Genomic DNA, 18072 nt, shown 5'->3' with positions numbered 1-18072 from the left:
TCCCCGACATGCAATAGAGTATCCCAGTCATAATTCGATAGGGCTTCATTAATCTGAGAAAAATTACCTCTTTTATAAGCATACATAGTTCTAGATGACAATGGAAGTGTCTGGATGGAAAAGAACGGTAAATTGATACAAAGGGCCTTATGGTATGGATCTTCAGGCACTAGAGGGTCATCACAATGAAAGACAGTCGCTGAATCATTCGATAAGACTAAGTCCAGTATGCGACCGAAGTTATTTTTAATATTGTTAAATTTATTAAGGTTACATAAACTTAATGTATCAATAAAGTTCCTTGAATTATTATCATTTAAATTATAAGCTTGAAGGCCCTCTTCAGTTTCAATCCATCGAATGGAACTCATGTTAAAATCACCTAAAATTAAGAACATATCATTAGGATGTTCATTAGTTAATTTTTCAAGATTGATCAAAAAGTTATCCAATTGTTGATCAAATGAATTACCTATATTCTCCGCACAGAGATATATAGTGCAAATATGAATACGCGAAGTGTTACGATTTTTGTTGTGATAAGTGACTGAAACCCAGAGGTCTTCAGCTGAGGATTGCCAATCCGACCTACATTCAACGTTCAGGCTCTTTTTAGTAGCCACAGCTACACCACCTCCCCTTGTCTGACACATTTGCTTGTAATCACGATCACGACACCATACAGAGTATCTTGTGTCAAAAAGTTCCGTGTCCGAAACACTATCAAGCAACCAAGTTTCCGTCACTGTAATTATGTCGTCACCATTCAATAAAATATTTCTGGAAAAAGTGTCCGTCTTGGTCCGCAATCCCCTAACATTATGGTGATAAATGTTGAGTTTAGCTAGAGTGAACACTGCACACAATAACTATAAAAAAACCAAATGAGCCTAAAAGTAATCCACTTATAGACCATAGTAAATAATACACAGTAATAAGAATACTGCAGCCTTCCAAATACACACGACTTAGTTGCAACACCAACATAGGTTATCAATGACAATGTGTTGAAATTAATAGAAATAGTAGGTCCGTTTCTTGTAAAAAACGTTGTATTTAAACATAAACAATGGAGAAACTTACACCAACTACTGTTTGTATTATCATACTTAAGTGCACTTCTTAATTCTGCAGTGTACCTTAATAGTAATCCATTAACAACTATAAAATAGTGTAATAGAAATCGACGTCTTCTAATAGCAATAATATACGCAACTAGTTTCCAAATGCCCTGAATATGGTAAACAGTGTATAAAATTAAAATGTAACCAGTGCAAACAGTAAATAATACTCGGTTAAGAAAAAACAATATTTTCGAATGAATTACATAACGTAGGTAGAAATAATATAAATTATCATAACACCGTTCAAACTTAGCAATATTCATTGCAAAAACTACGGAGGCGCTCGGAATTACAAATGAATAGCTTGCGCCCATCGAACAAAGGAGCGAGATAAGAACGCCAGTGCTTCCCAACCTTGCGGAACGAAGAGGTATGAGGTTAAGATTAAAGTTTATTTCTAGGTATATACTTCTAATAAATGTTATTTTAGTTACTAACTTTATTTTACTTTCGTCAAATCTTTCTCTGCTTTGATACTTAAGACGGGGGACGTGTATAATACTCATCAGCTATCTTAGTACCTACCCATAACACAAGCTTCGCTTACTTATGAAAAAAAAAACTACTATCAAAACAATGTATTTGAATGTAATATTAACTATAAATGAAAAAATAAATATTTTCTACAACCTATTTTAGGTCAGTGACAAGTTAAACATAAAAATACTCAATTCCTATTATAACGTTAAGGATTACTTGAACGATAAAAAACGTTTGTGTGTAAATTGCTCTAACTTCATAGCTTATTATAAATTTACTGTAAGATGGTGATAAAATTTACCCGGCTAAGTTTGTAGTGGGGGCGCTTCTCAGACCAGAACGCGTTTGGAACCCTCGTAGCTTTAGGTTTAAGTTAGCATTAATGAACGCTTAATAAGTGCCTGTGATAGGCCTACATGGAAAAACAAATTTGAATTTGAATTTGAAATTTGAAATTGCCCCTCTGTGCTACACAGTGAGATCCAGTGTAGTATACGATGGGGCTGTCAGAGTGACCACACTTCAAGCCCCGTAATCTTCCGGGAAGGAACTGTCGTAGCTCCAATATACCTAGTGATAATGCCCTGAATAAGTTAAGTATGGAATAAATAGTTATTTATATACATCATGTGTAAAAGTCCACGAGAACTACTGCTGACAAACTGTATCACAGTTTGGCATACTGTGTTTATTTAAGTGTCAAGTACTTACGAAATAAATATATAAAAGAGGCCGAAAGAAAAGGTCGCAATACAGCTTATTTTACTCCGGTATACATAAGCATTAAAAGTCAAATAAAGACTCACGTGAGCAAGGGAAATTTTAATTAAAAAAAATACTCAAGTCAATATCTTTTTATTTTACAAAAAGACCAGTTTAAACATTCGATTAACAAGTAACCTTTCTCCGAAAACAAATACAACCATCGTCTCTAAAATAGACATCACAGATAAAATATAGACACAAAATACTTTTGCCACTAAAATCGACAAAAAGAACCCGCCGGAAACGATAAACATCTTTTTTTTTTCATACATATTTTCATATACTTTTCAAATATTATTATAGAAAATATATAGTAATATTTATGTTGCTATAATTTTTTTTTAATATAATAATTACGGATACAATAAAAGATGGCCTAAAATGCCTATAGACATTAGAAATATAAAAAAAAATATACACAATGCCCCGACGGATTACTTCTAATACTCGAGAGTCGAGACACTCACAGCATAACTAGGAATTAATTACATAATAATATACAATATTTATACATATTGCGATAATAAATGATACATTTATTTTAAAAGGAACTTAAAATCCTAATTTCCGAGATATTTAATGCCGTTTACGTCTCTGTAAATGCCTTAAACTCTTAAGCTTATTTGCCAAACATAGTTTAGCTCTTAAAATACATGTCTTTAAGTAAATTGTTCAAAATAATATTACATAGCTAAACTTCATAAATGAAATGAATATTAATGATATTTTTATAGCCACTCATAAACAAATTAGTATCGAAGTATATACATATCGAAACAATATTTTATCAGTAATTATTTTCAATTGAGTTAATTAACTCTTGCGCAGCTTAAGCTGACTTGTTTTTAGGTTTATACTTATTTATTTATTATCATTTAGCTACATCAGAAGTTTACGTATTTAGTTACGACACTCTTTTATTATCGCGAAAATTTTTAGTCTGAAAAGCTTATAAAAATAATATAAAATAACTTACTAACAACTTCTAACTTTTTACCTCTTTCAACTGGTCAGGAAAAACATCTGAGATTCAAACAGCTTACATTTAAGAAGTAAATGAACACTTCATTTTAAATATATTTACATTTATACGTTATTGAATAAAGTAGAACGACGATTAGGTATTCTACTTACCAACTTGGTGGATATAACATAGTTATTGAATATAATATAGTTATATCCACCAAGTTACAAAGAAACAAACACTTATTACAGTCAGAAAGTTCTAATTTGTGTGGGATAAAGGTAGATTTATATTGGTGCTTATTTCTCATATTACCTGTTTCTCAAAAATTAAACTCAACTGAACTTTTCACAGATTATATAAAAAAAATGGCAGAAATTGTAAAGTAAAAGTCTGGCAGAATAATTTCGATCAATCAATTTACATTTTCATATTTTAAAATTAAATAATGATATTATTCTACTTTCTTACTTATATATTGTTTTCATAGGCTTCTAAACATTTTGCTCGTAAATTATTATTATTACTTTATTTATTTAATCCTATATTGTACTTGTAAACACGACAGCTGACAGTTTAAAGTTTAGCAAACAGTTTTTTTTTGTTACAAACATTCAATAATTTCATCGAAATATTGATTGAACGCAATCTTTCATTTTTTTACCTTCACTTGTACTTTTGAGGCCATTTTAAAGATTAAGTTGCATTTGTTTGTATTGTCTTACTTAAATATCATTACTTTTATTGTATGACATTTAAAACATCTACTTATAAGTCTTTGAAACGCAATAAATTTCAAGTTTAGTTAAAGATCAATATATAAATATGATTTACCTTAAGTTAATTGTACTTAAGTTCAATAAAGTGTGTAACGATGGGATGTCAGGTAGGTTACCTAAAAAGGTCCCTAAAAAAACTAAATATTGCGACATAGGTTATTTATTTGGTATTTACATTGAACAGCATAAAATGTATTGTATATACAGTGTACCTAAAACGTTGATTATCATTTTTGTTTCTTACAATACTCTACCAAACAATATTATTAGCAGCATACACCTTAAACAGTTCAATAGTATTTTATTTGATCTGAGGGTAAATACATTGTTTGGCGCTTGGCTGATAGGATTTTGGCAGATATTTCCAGACACTTAAAGCTAGTGTCCATCATTCATAACTTGACGCGCTACCTGTATAGCGTGATAAATAGTTAGATTATTAATTTATTATGAAGAGACGGTGGTATAATTTTCATGGTTTACGTTGTTTAGGTTCCCTTTTTAGGTCTTGAAACCGGCTTAGAATAGATATTTTTTAATTTTTTAATATTTTTTAATATATATATATAATTTGTAATGTGGTTAAAAGGCTTCCCTAATTTCAAGCAAATTTATTTCTGAACGTGTGTAAGACCGGTATTTATTCGGCTTGTTTCACGTATACAAGGGGTTAAAGAAAATAGGAAAATAATACACGCTCGCTCGTATCTTGCCGCGCTGCTAACCTTGAGATCAAACAACGCAGACAACGATTACACACAAAACAAATAATGAATTTCATTTCCTTATGCTGTTTTCAATTATAAATAGAATACAGCGGATTTTTGAAATTATAGCTACTACTAAAATAATTTCAAATTTTACCCTAACCGTTCTGATAAATTGACTGGATTTCAAGCCTTGTAACCTCCAATCAATAATGTAATAGATATGTCCCATAAAACATGTACCTATAGTCCCATACAAAGTTACATCGAAAAAATTGGTTTGTTTTTTAACTTGCAAAATCAAAATAAGCTTCAAAACATGGGCATTTTCGACGAATGACAACACTAAGATCAAAGACTGTTATTAATCAATTATTATCGACGAGCGATATATTTAATGTTAAGTAAGTTATATGTCAAATATCATGGTGGATAATTTAGCGCCATTGTCAATTAATGTAAGCAAAAAAAAACCTATCGACACTCAAATCATATTTATCACGATCTGCGAAACAGAATTTAACTTTCAACATTTCAACTTTTTTTTGGATTATTAAAATTACTAGCACGCAGTCTTCGTCCGCGTTTATCACGGTTTTTTTTCAAAACCCCATTTGGTTTTCACCGGTTCTCTTCGTTTGTTTTCCTTTTATAGAGACTACTCTTCGACCTTTCAACTGCCAAAAATCAAGTTGATTGGTGGCTTAGTTAGGGCGTAAAGGAATAACAAACAAACAATAACATTTCGTATTTATAATATTAGTTAGGATTATTACGGTACCTATGTATCCTTTAGAAAAAATTCCATTATTTTGGCCATCAACAAGAGAAATAAGGTTGAGGTTTTTCATAACAACATTGCATTTTGATTTGTTGTAAAGGTTTGTATCTTGATTGATTGTTAGTGCATCAGGCCATTTCTCTCTTATTAAAAATATATCCTACTTATTAATCAAATTAGGTTATATTATTCTGATTTCATATTTATAAATTGACCAACGTTCTGGTCTTATGTATTCACCATCACTCCACCATTATCTCGGTACATTTAATTTTTTCAAATTCTTATTTCAAAAGTTATATTCGCGTACTTAATGCGTGTTAGAGTCTCATACAAAACGCAGCCAATTCTCAAAAAATTCAAAATCGTAAAAATTCTAACGTTTAAATTATTATCAGGGCTTTATTCATTTTGGCCGTTAGTTTTATCTAATACTTTTATAATTTAATCTTATTCAAGTTAGCTTTAAACGAGATTTAATAAAATATATTTGTTTTAAATTATTTCGTATCAGTAATAAACTTTCAAATTACTTTGCTACACATTCTTAAACATGACAAATTAGATTGGTGTAATTTTTAAAGACGCTTTAGACGGGTTCTGCCATGAACGCCTGGTGTGCAGTGGCGTTCATAGAGGGTATGCACCGGGTATGCAGATATATACCCGGTATATATCTGCATACCCAAGGGTAGGCTTTTTAAAGCTCTTATAATGCCTATCTTTAAGTTTCTTATAACTCGTATTAGAGATTTTCTTCATTCTATAGCATCTGCATACCCTGTGCATACCCTCTATGCGCGCCACTGCTGGTGTGAGATCGTGAAAGTTGACTATCATTTGTATGGAATCGAACGAGCGCCATCTACTGACAATACTGTTTCCCAGTATTGTAACTTACATACTGGACACCGAGACGAACATGTTGGCTTTCGCCAGAAATTAATAATCAATCAAATCCAAAAACCTCAGATGACAGATGCCTTTGTCCATAAGTGTACATACACCGCTTACCACGCTCTTCATACCGGAACACAACCAAGCTGCTTGGCGACAGCAACGCTGCTTTGCGGCAAGAATACGTATGGCGGTACTTGGCGGTTATATGGCGTAGCTCCGTCACAAAAAGCTTTACTTCTTAAAATTTGTTAGAACTATCCTTTTTCTTCTCTTGAAGTCAGGGTTGGGTAGGCACTATTAAATTAAATCTGCCCTCTCGAAATTGATTATTAATTTCGCATTAAATTTAAAATGCAATATTTAAAAGTGTATTACTGACACCATGTAATGCGAGTTATAATAATACTGATTATGTCAAATTATTTGAGCAATCTAAGTAACAGTAACCGAATATTTAAACCCGAACCTTAATTTATATTTTTACAAAGTATTTTTATATAAGAGTTAAGTTGGTAACTTTACTTGTGAATTAACTTTGACAGCCAATGGAAAATGGGATTTTATTGGATAATTTGACTTGAAGTAAATGCACTGGTTTCTGTTATTTCTTGCGCCTAGCCAGCATGCTAGCCGTTCTTTTTCTGTCTGTCTGGGAAAGAACAAAATGTTTTTCATCTCCCATCGTTTTATCTACTCTCCAAGCATATGGGTACAGTCCCGATATAATATCCAAATAACATGTGTACTATCGTACTGTAGTAAACTTCTCCTTTTCTCTTTTGCCGTGCTACGGCAGGCAGACATGTAAATTTTATCCCTTGCTAGTAGATATAAACTGGGGATAAGATTGTTTTCTCCTGCCTAGTGATTGACGATATTTTGGTGCTATGACTTGTGAGGCTGTATCCAAGATACTAAAATTTGAATGACTAAAAACGCTATAATATTAGATTCCAGAGATAGACGTATGCCAAATTTGACGCTTCAAATGGGATATAAATTTCAGCTCTTAACACTTCTGTCTGTTTTCAGTCTGTTAAAATTATTGGCACGCACTTGTCACTTTTCTAAGATATGTCTGAGAGTTCTCCAATATGTTCTCAGAAGCGTGTGAAGTTCGCTAATCCGCACTTTGCCAGCGTGGTGTTCCTAGAATTAGAAGGACTATAGACGTCGTTTTAATTCTAGGAGGAGACCCGTGCCAAGTAAAAGGCCGATAATAGTTTGGTAATGAAATGATATAAACTTCTGTATTCTATGGATTTCAGGTATCATAAGAACAGACAGTTAATGGTAACAAAGGGTAATAATTATTAAGACGTTGGTTACAATGTATTTACTAAAAATACGAAACTATGCCATTTTCTATTGACTCTCAAAGTGGATATTATTACAAAAGCATAGTTACCTAACTTGATTGTAATGTACTTATTTAGTTTTATAAAATTTATATGTTGAGTTCAGTGGTCCTCTAAGATTTAATGGTATGATATTGGGGCATTGTATCGGTTTATCTATGTTGTATGTTATTTTAATGGTATTTCTTAAGTAAATGTTTTCATAATGGTTTTATCTGTTAAACAAACGTAAAAAGCAGGAAACATTTTTTCACGGGAAAAAGACAAAATGTGCATGGGCGAACGAATGGAAATAATATCAAAATAAGATTGGTGTAATATGAAACGGGGGTAAACTTCTCCGTTTTCGTATTGTTCTGCTTTGGCAGGTGGACACGTTAATTTTATTCCTTATAATCTTTGGATATATTTTTTGTCTCCTGCCTATTCTAGCCGTGCTTGTAAGACAATTATTTCACATTAATTGATAGAAAGCAAACTGGCAACATTGAACTATTGAACAGTTATTCTATTCACTTATGATAGCCTGGTAATTCATTTAAATGATTTGGCAATTTCATATAACCCGTGCAATTAAAGATGGCACCCGATGTCGCGCTACCTCTTTCTATCACAATATACGGCGTGCGAATATAGTGCGAATGAGATAGCATGAAAGGTCGTGACAAAAAGGAGACTTAAGAGATATCACAAATATAACTGTTGCCCGCGATCTTCTTCCGCGTTTATTACGGTTTTGGTATGGGATAAAAAGTAGCCTATGTTATTTTCCGTCCTTTTAACTAAGCCTATGCATAAAACCAAGTCGTTTGCGTGCTTAGGGCGTTAAGTAAGGACAAACAAACAAACAAGCCCACTTTCGCATTTATAATATAACAAATTATTTTCTATTTGTTCACAGATAAATTTTCGGAATAACACGATACACGTAAGCAATGCGCTATTCCAGATCGTGACGCGAAGTAACTGGCATAGTGGAACACACAATTCTTTTGGATCAGGGACTTATGCGGGGCACACTCTGGCTAACTGTTCCTTCTCAGATGTAACTCTCTGCATCAGCTCGTCGGCCCATCTATGCGCAGTGCGGTCAACAGTCGATGGCACGGTGAGGCATTGCATTCCGCCATATTCGCACGCGATCTGCAATCAACCAAAGATAAAAGATAGACAGATTTTATCGATCACGAATTTTTTACAAATAGAAATTGGAAAGCTCAGTCAATAATCTTGACTGAAAAGCTCTGACATTTTAAAGATAAACAAGCTGAAATTTAATTATTATAGTATAATATTCTTGTCGAGCATTAAAATTGTAAATTGAAATTCTTTTAGGCTTCTATTTAGCCACACTGACCCACACTACTCTACTTGATAATGTGTACAGTATTGTGTGCTATACATGAAAGTAATAAATGAATATAATTGGTATGAAACGGCAACCTTTCGACTGGGGAATGCTTATCAAGTTAGCCACGGGTGTCAGTTTCCACCTCCTCGCAAAGTGTTTACCGACTTCCAGAACTAACCGCGTTCGCAACACATATTTGCTGCGATTCTTCGAACCATTTTTTTAATGGTATAGCCATAAAACTTACCCTGTAGTGATATAACAACGCCCAATTGATAGGAACGCTCATCGAGGTGGCCCCAAACAGTTCCCAAAAAAAATGATTCCTGAGCTATCTTTTAAATGGTAACAAAAGTGCTTATCCTATAGTGATGTAACAGTGCCCTTTCGGCGATTACGGCTATCGAGGTGGCCCCGGGCGTCAGTTCCCATACCCATTGGTTCCCAAGCACCACAGCTTCCGGCGATCGCAACATATTGGCTGTGACTTTTAGAACTAATCCTTAAACATGGTGTAATAGAAAACTTATCCAATCTATCGGCGGGAACACCTATCTAGGTGGCCCTGAGCGCCAGTTCCCATACACATTGGTTCCCGAGCTCCACAGCTTCCGGCGGTCGCAACATATTTGCTGTGATTTTTAAGAACTAATCTTTAACATGGTGTGATAGGAAAACTTACCCTGTAGTGAAGTAACAGCACCCTATCGGTGGTGACCCCGGATGCCAGTTCCCATACAAAGTGGTTTCCAAGCTCCACAACTTACCGCGGTCGCAACTCGAATTTTCTACTATTTTTATACCTACCTATCTTTAATCTTCAAAATAACATTACATCTTACCCTATCGTGCTTTAACAGCATTCTATCGGGCATATCGCCACGGGCATCAGTTCGCAAACAAAATGGCTACCAACCTCCACATTCTTAGCACTGTCTTTATAATTGTATAAAACATACTAACACCATAGTGATGTAACAACGTCCTATCGGTAGAAACACTTATCGAGGTGCCCTGGGGGCCAATTTCCGAATTTGCTTTGAATCTTTAAAATGCTATAACATAAAATCTTACCCTATAGTGATGTAACAGCGCCCTATCAGTGGGAACGCCTATCGAGGTGGCCCCGGGCGCCAATTCCCATACAAAGTGGTTCCCGAGCTCGACAGCTTCCCGCGGTCGCAACGCGTATTTGCTGCGATTCTTCAGAGCGTGCGGCGCCGCCCATCTTCTAGTTTTACGTGATGTTACTAATGGCGCCGGGGCTTCTGGGTCATCCTGTAATTAATTGAATAATAGAAATTAATAAACCTCCTTCAATCCTCAGTAATATAATAAATCAAGAGTCCTCGGAATAAAGAAGAATTTACAGAAATTGTTTAACTAAAAAAAAATATTACCGGCCAAGGAATTGAACCAAGGAGCACGGGATCCATAGTCCAGCGTGCCAACCACTAGACCAAAATCAAGAGATAAAACTTTTTTTAGGACTTTTATCCTCGAGGTTATATGCCCAGAGATAACTTTTAACTATCGATTTCGCTATGGGTTAAAATGTTATTAACCTACCTCCCATCGTAAGTAAAAGAAGGCGTTTCTGAACAGAAAAGCGGATGGCGCCTTCGATTGTGGGTTATAAGAAGCTCTCATAGACGTCAGTAATGCTGTCAAGGTCCGTTCGCGCCGCGGTAAGATGATCTCGTCAACGTCTATAACTAGAAGCCAGCCCGCTGTGGCCATAGACCGGTACAGGCAGTCGTTAAACGCTGCGAACTGTCCCTCTGTCCTGAAAGGAGATAGCTAAGGGTTACAAACACGGTTAAATTAAATGTACTCCTCAATGGAATGCTTTGCCCCTCTCGGTACCCCTTTTGTAACTACCCACATGTATTAAATACTCGAAATGTATCGTCGTGGTTGACGATGATACATTTTCTTTGGAACAGCAGCCCCCGCGACGCGCCTTCACTTGTTACAGTCTTCAGCGTTTCGGGAACATTGGACTATGGAGGTTTGTGTTGCAGCTCGCACCGCGTGACCGTTTACCTTCCACTTTCCCCTTGACATCGAGTCGTTTCATGGAGTGTTTATTCCTAGTTATATGTCCCAGAGTATTACAGTATTCATTATAACAAACTTACCTACTACTATATTGCCCGTTTTCACAAACTACGAAGGCAATGCCTAAGTCAATGTTATTTTAAATATTTATATGAATACTAGCGGACCCCAGCGCCATCTGTCGGGCTAATTTGTGAATCTAAACCATCCAGGGTGCCACCCAAAAGTATACCAAAAAATTCATTAAAACGGTCCCGCACACAAGAAATCAATCCTAATACGGGTATCCTAAGGTTGCCTGGAAGAAATCGCTACGAAGCGAGAAGGCCTCCTTTTGTATACTGCTTCTGTCTGTGTATTTTTTTATTCTTCTTCTGTATTTTTATTCGTGTGCAAATAAAGAGTATAAATAAATAAATGAATCCAAAATTACATTTGGAATTCTTTAAAGCGTTTCTCAAACCAGGTTTTTCTAAACAGAGCGTTTCTAAACCTACTCGGTATAAATAAGGCTTTGAAAAAATCAAAATGGTTATTCTATCACTAAGTGTCAATAACTGGAACAATTTGATGCAAATCGTGCAAGATACGAAAAAGTAAGGATATGCACGTATTGCTATTCAGTTCCCAGATGGCGCTGTACAAAACAAAATTGAAATTCCTGTTGCTGTACTGAGAACCAACGTGATTGTATGAAGTTTAATGTTACATACTAGATGGCGGCACAAACAATTATTTAGGTATCAATTATGAATTACGCAGTTGGTATCTTGAGATTTAATTCCACGTCCACAATATCAGCTATCAGTTGTGACAATGTGACGGCACACCAGGATACAGTTGTCACCAACGTCACTCTTCTCGCGGTGTACAAGGCGACTAAGGAAATATAAAGGAGAACTGCAGAAAAGGAACTATAACGGACAGCGTCCTCTGTGTAACGCCAAATGCAATCACCATCACATCTGCACAGCGTTGTGATTCTTAGCAAACCCTCAAAAGAAGAAGCCTTAAGTCCAGCAGTGCACTGTTATGGGCTACTGATGTTGATTTGAATTTCAAAAATTACACAAAAATAATGCTTTAAGATTAAAATTTAAAAAAATTCAAAATCTTACTACCTCGTCGATCTTTTGAAAAGTAATATTTTTAAAATGGCAATTAAACATGACGTCCCAAAAATAAGGATTATAATTCTGAAACGAGAGCGTCAACAAAATCGATTTAACATGTTACTATCGTGTCAAAAATATCAAAATTAAACTTTTTTAAGCGAATCTAGTAAGCCTCATGAGACAGGGACGTTTAAAAAATTCATAAATTGAGCACGTTGACTCTCTAGAACCCTCAACCCTCACCTGATTTCCACTTTAGTAACGATGGGTAGTTTCCACGGCAGCAACGTAACCAGACCCTGTTTCCTATAATGCTCCAATAAGCAAGCCACTTGTACGCTCAGCGACTCGTTGTACATGTAGAAGTGACTGGCGCCGAGGAGTCGGTTCAGCTCAAACCATTCTATAAGCCATTCATCTCGCGAGTATGAAAAGTGAAATGGTTTCACGCATACGTGCAGCGTTTCCTGGAAGCAGAAAAAAATATGAATAAACAGAGAAGTATATACAGTTTAAAACACCAGCACTGCTGGCATAATGGGATATCATTAATTTATGGAACAAAATAATTATTTAGTATTATATCAATATGAAAGTGATGTGCAATATGCTTTCCAGTGGGCTGCGTTTTGACTGTATAGTTTTCATTTTTGTACTAATATCTACATTCTCTTGAACGTTAGGCATTAAACAATATTTGTACTGCTCACATTGTGAAATAGACAGTAAAAAAACAAAAGCGCAAGTAGCTCAACCTATGCGTTATTTATGTAAAGAGACCTTGAAGCTCCAGCTTTTTATGGATGGTTTTAAAAGTGGCTCCTATGGTTCAACTTATGTTGGTAAGACAATGCCGCTGCGTCGACAGTTCCTTTTTCTTGGCTCGACTTGTCTTGACACGCTACCGCGTGACTTCATATGAGACGGTGTGTTTATTGGTTTGAATTTTTTTCACGCAACACAGATTTTTGAAGTTATACTTCTTTTGACGCGTTAGTGAAAAATGGTGAGAGTAAATTTTTACAAAGCGCGTGCACGCCATCACAAAAAACCGACACCATGAAGTTAGCTATAGTCAACAGTTTAGTTTTTCTAAACAAGGTTTGACAGTTGACTTTCAACAATTCAAACAATACTTTTTTTCTATTGTAGAAAAAACTACACTTGTTTTTTTCTACCAACTTAGAATAAGGCGAAAGATAAAAATTTTGAAAAGATTTTTATCTTTTTACGCCAAAGAAGTATAACTTCTAACGCGTGTACATAAGTACACACACGTTTTTTTACTTTAATAATGTTCATGGGCCATAGAGGTGCATACTATTCATTTATACGTGTGAAAAATACGTCAAATCTGTACTAGCCCTCAGCGCTTAGTGCTCGTTTAACGTTTTTAAATATTCTTTGACATGATGAACGACCTTTAAGTTGTGCAGTAATTACAGTAATTATCGCGCTTTGTGACACACAGGCAATATATATCACTCATATGTTACTTAGAGATGTAGATTTTTTTTTATAAATATACTACGACAATACAGACATTGCCATCTAGCCCCAAAGTAACCTCAGGTTGTGTTATGGGTACTGAGACCACTGATTAATATTTTTATGAATAATATACATAAATACTTATAAAATACAGATAAACACCCAGACACTGAAAATCATTTATGAATCACAGAAACGTTTTCCAGTTGTGGGAATCGAACCCACGGCTTGGCTATCTGAGTATAGCAGAGTCGCTGCCCACTGAGCCGAATTGGCCGCCGAATGACAATGAACGACTAAGTATAAAATTTTCTATTGTTAATAAGCAATAGGTAAATTAATGTTAGTGCTCCAGTTTTCAGCGACGATGGCTATAGTTACATCGCTATTGTCTTTTTTTGTTTTTGTAATAATTGAATGACCAAGCGTATAGCCTCTCGGATTGTTAGTTGAAAACTATGGCTTTTAAACAGTACAGCAACACTTAACACAGAAACACGACAATCAGCTTAGCATCAGCAGCCATTGTAGTGATGTTAAGCATTAGTAGTAAATAAATAAAACCGTAAGTCTTTTTTTTACGAATATTTCGGCAGATGGATAGCAAAGATGAGATCTAGAACGGAGCGCGTTTCACTAGAAAAGGCCTATTTTCTCTGACCTTTAAGCCTGAAGGTACTCAAGTTAAGTAGCAGAAAGCATATAAACCGTGGTCTACACTTTAGAAACGTTGATTTTAAACATAATAATATCTTTTACGGCATGTCAAATGAATTATAGGTACCAATTTGGGAGGCTACGGTCGTGGCTAGTTACCAGTTAACAACGACGTGTCGCCAAGCAGTTCAGCGTTTAGTTACGTAAACGTGGAAAGTGATAAGGTAAGGTATAACGGGTTAGCCCGCGTACCATATTAGATAGCATTATCATTTACATATTCCCGGGATAAAAAGCAACCTTTGTGTTAATCTAGAGTACAATCTATCGGAATTCTAAAATTCAGTCAAATTAGTTGAGTAGTTAGTATATTTGTAGTTCGTATTATGTATCATGTATTTACTGTAGCGGAAATCTGCTATTACTATTACTATTGTGTGTCTACTGTACTGTATTTATTTATTTTTATTTTATGCGTGAAAGAGTAACAAACATCCATCCATCCATACAAACTTTCGCATGTATTATATTAAGTAGGGTTTCTTCCATTATTGCGTTACTGGAAATAAGCATGGCGATATAACTTCCCTGAATGAGCTCTGTAACAAAAAGCTATTAAAATTAGACTTTTCAGTGGAAAAATGGGTTTTACCTCAATGCCATTCTTGGGTTCAGTGTCTCGTATCGTGAGCAGGTTGGTGGGCGGTCGGTTCGGTGCTGTGCTCGCGACAATCGATATAGAAGCGCCGACAGTGTCCTGTGGCTTCACTCCGGAGTCCCTTAGTAGGCATAGCACGTATGTTGCGCTGTATTTCAGGTTCCAGTTTTCACGGATAGGCTGAAAAAATTGATCATCATCATTGTTATCATGAAAGTATCACCGGTCGAGAAATATAATTTTTCCGAAATGTATAAGCGCTTTACTTGCTTTCTAAGCCACAACAAAAATATCTTAACTCCGGGCTCGTAGGTATAGAATATTAGAAAAGGGGTTTGAATAATTTTGCCTATTTTATTGCCCTACTTTATATTTGGCTTTTATTTTATTATATATTGTATTGCAGTTTTGTATTACCTATTTGATACTAGCTCGGCTTTTAAACGCCACGCGCAAAACGATGTGTGTGTTTTTGCGTGTGAAACGTGTGCCTGTGTGTGTATATGTGTGATAGTGGTTGATGTGTGTATGTGCGTGTGTGTGTGTTTGTGTATTAGTATGTGTGTGTGCGTGTATGTGTTCGTGTGTATGTGTGTGGGTGTATGTGTGTAAGTGTTGACGAACGTGTGTGTATGTGTGTGTGCGTGTGTGTATGTGTGTGCGTGTTCGTGTGTATGTGAGTGCGTGTATGTGTATAAGTGTGGACGAACGTGTTCGTGTGTGTATGAGTGTGTGTGTGTTTGTTTGGGTTTGTATAGTAGGTAAGTATGTGTGTGCGTGTGTGTGCAAGTGTGGCGTACGTGGTCGTGGGTGTGAGTGTGTGTGTGTGTGTGTGTAGGCATGTGTGGACGTACGTGTTCGTGTGTGTGTGAGTATGTTCGTGAGACACACACACACACACATTTTTTTTAATGGTGAATAAAGTCTACCTATATGGAAATGGAATGAGGAATAATCCCTTTCAATATAGTGGAATTGATAATATCAAATGAGCGTGTCTAGCGCTGTCGGGGTTCTTTCAATTTTAGATGTTATTTCACAATTCATTATACATAGAAAAGAGTTTGCACTGCTTTCGCATACAAATGCCTTTGTTTGCGGCACATAATAATACTAAAAGTTTTCTTTTTCATTTACATGTCATTGATGTCATTGATCCACCACTGAGAGAAGTAATAACAGACTTGGGGCTCTTTTGTAGAAAAATAATTGTGTTAATTCTGCATTGCTTAAAAAAGTTGCTTTTAGTACCTTCTAAAAGGTAGGCCGGTACTATCTTGTCTTCCCCAACTTCTGGGTAACCCAAAACGATACATGGTCTTAGGTTCATAAGTTGTAGAACAACAGAGTAGCAATATCGATGGCTGACATAGTCTTAGGCCTTATAAACAATGAGAACGGGATGATGACAAATTTTGAAAAACTAGCCTATGATGCTGCCTATGTAGAAGTATCTATTATTTCCTAAAAATATCTTATTTTTGCAGAAATTAATGGTTTAAAAAAAGTTATTCCCACAAAAACGGTCGCCGAGTGCCACTAGTTGATGTTAAAGGCAAATTTAAGCAGATGGCTCAAATTTGCCCTTAACGTCAACTTTAGTAAGTCCTTCTTCAATAGTTAAAGATTATCGATTTAGCTATTGAAAACACGAAACTGAGTAACTGATAGTTTGAAATTACAAAATACTTTATATATCTACCAGGTGAGATTTCAGTGAAGGTGTTGTGGAATAAAAAAATATGACATTTGACAGTCTCGTATTATTATAAGAACAGGTGCAAAATTCTAGGCCACAAAAATCATCAAACGTGCGTTTGCTTCAATGCGCGACGGACATGAACCTAGATACAAAGAAAATGTAAAAACTAGATCGATCGTTTACTTTCCCTTTGGCTTACAAATATTTTTTTTCTTATTTTTTTCCGTGTGACCTTTATCCTTTACTCGGAAAATACCATCACAGCCGATCGACGTCCACAGCCAGACAATGGTATTTTTACGAAAAGCCAAATTCCACGGTCCTGTGCCTTCAACTGGCTAATTGATGTTATTTTAATGTCTTTCCAACAACCTTTAGGACTATCCGCACTGCCGGGTAGTTATTTCATTACCTTGGAACCCCAATTTTAACCTATAAATGTCCTACTCGTATCTCATAGGAGAACACTAAATGGGTGCGCAAAGAACATAATATAATTTCTAGCGCAGATCAAAACCATATGGCTAGAATTTATAAACGCTTCGGTTATTTTAGTCTATCAAAGCTGAAACGGATATTTTAATATTAAATCAGTTTGTACAGGAAAGCTATTACTATCATCCGCTCACGGCTGAATTTATTAACTAGTTTAGCTTTAGCCGGCAACTTTAAGCCGCAGCTCAAGATAGTCAAAGTAATTTGCAACTTCAACATAGCTTTGGTATACCTATGGAGATACTTAGCGAGGACTCGAGTTTGATATTCCTTTTGAGAGATGCCTTAACCAAGAGTATAAATTTACTATCTTGTAAGTTAGTATAAATCTACATAATAAACACTAAATTGACTAGTCTGTATCTATGTATAAAATGTGAGTGTCTTGTCTGAAAGTTTCACTCAGCGGGCCATGGAGAGAGATATTCAGATAAATTATTCAGAAATGAGATCTGTAGGGTAACAATATTACCGTAAAAACTGAACGAGTTGCTTAGCTAAACTGGTTATGGAAACATATTAGGAGGGCAAATAGACGTTAGGGTCCCAAGGTGCTGTAGTGGTGAGTGGTTATTAGACCCCCTACTACGTGGATATGCGATTTTGTACAAGTTAGCCCTCGACTGCAATCTTTCCTGGTGTTAAATTATGATGCAGAGTAAGATTGTAACGGGCTAAGGCTAG

General features: G+C 35.5%; 1 protein-coding gene across 1 annotated transcript in view; it reads right to left on the bottom strand.

The window, feature by feature from the left end:
- Positions 1-2442: 2442 nt before the first annotated feature.
- The window catches only part of LOC120629208, a 104378-nt gene continuing 88748 nt past the window's right edge, over positions 2443-18072 (bottom strand). Inside the window, exons 4-8 of the mRNA XM_039898067.1 lie at positions 15186-15371; positions 12629-12852; positions 10779-10995; positions 10284-10487; positions 2443-9001 (exon numbers count right to left, since the gene is read on the bottom strand). Coding sequence (XP_039754001.1) covers positions 8864-9001; positions 10284-10487; positions 10779-10995; positions 12629-12852; positions 15186-15371 — 969 coding nt within the window. The 3' untranslated portion in view covers positions 2443-8863. The remainder of the gene's footprint in view (positions 9002-10283; positions 10488-10778; positions 10996-12628; positions 12853-15185; positions 15372-18072) is intronic.

This window comes from Pararge aegeria, chromosome 14, assembly GCF_905163445.1.
Source record: "Pararge aegeria chromosome 14, ilParAegt1.1, whole genome shotgun sequence".
Classification (NCBI taxonomy): domain Eukaryota; kingdom Metazoa; phylum Arthropoda; class Insecta; order Lepidoptera; family Nymphalidae; genus Pararge; species Pararge aegeria.
The sequence above is the reverse complement of the archived record's forward strand: the minus strand, read 5'-3'. Positions and strand labels throughout refer to the sequence as shown.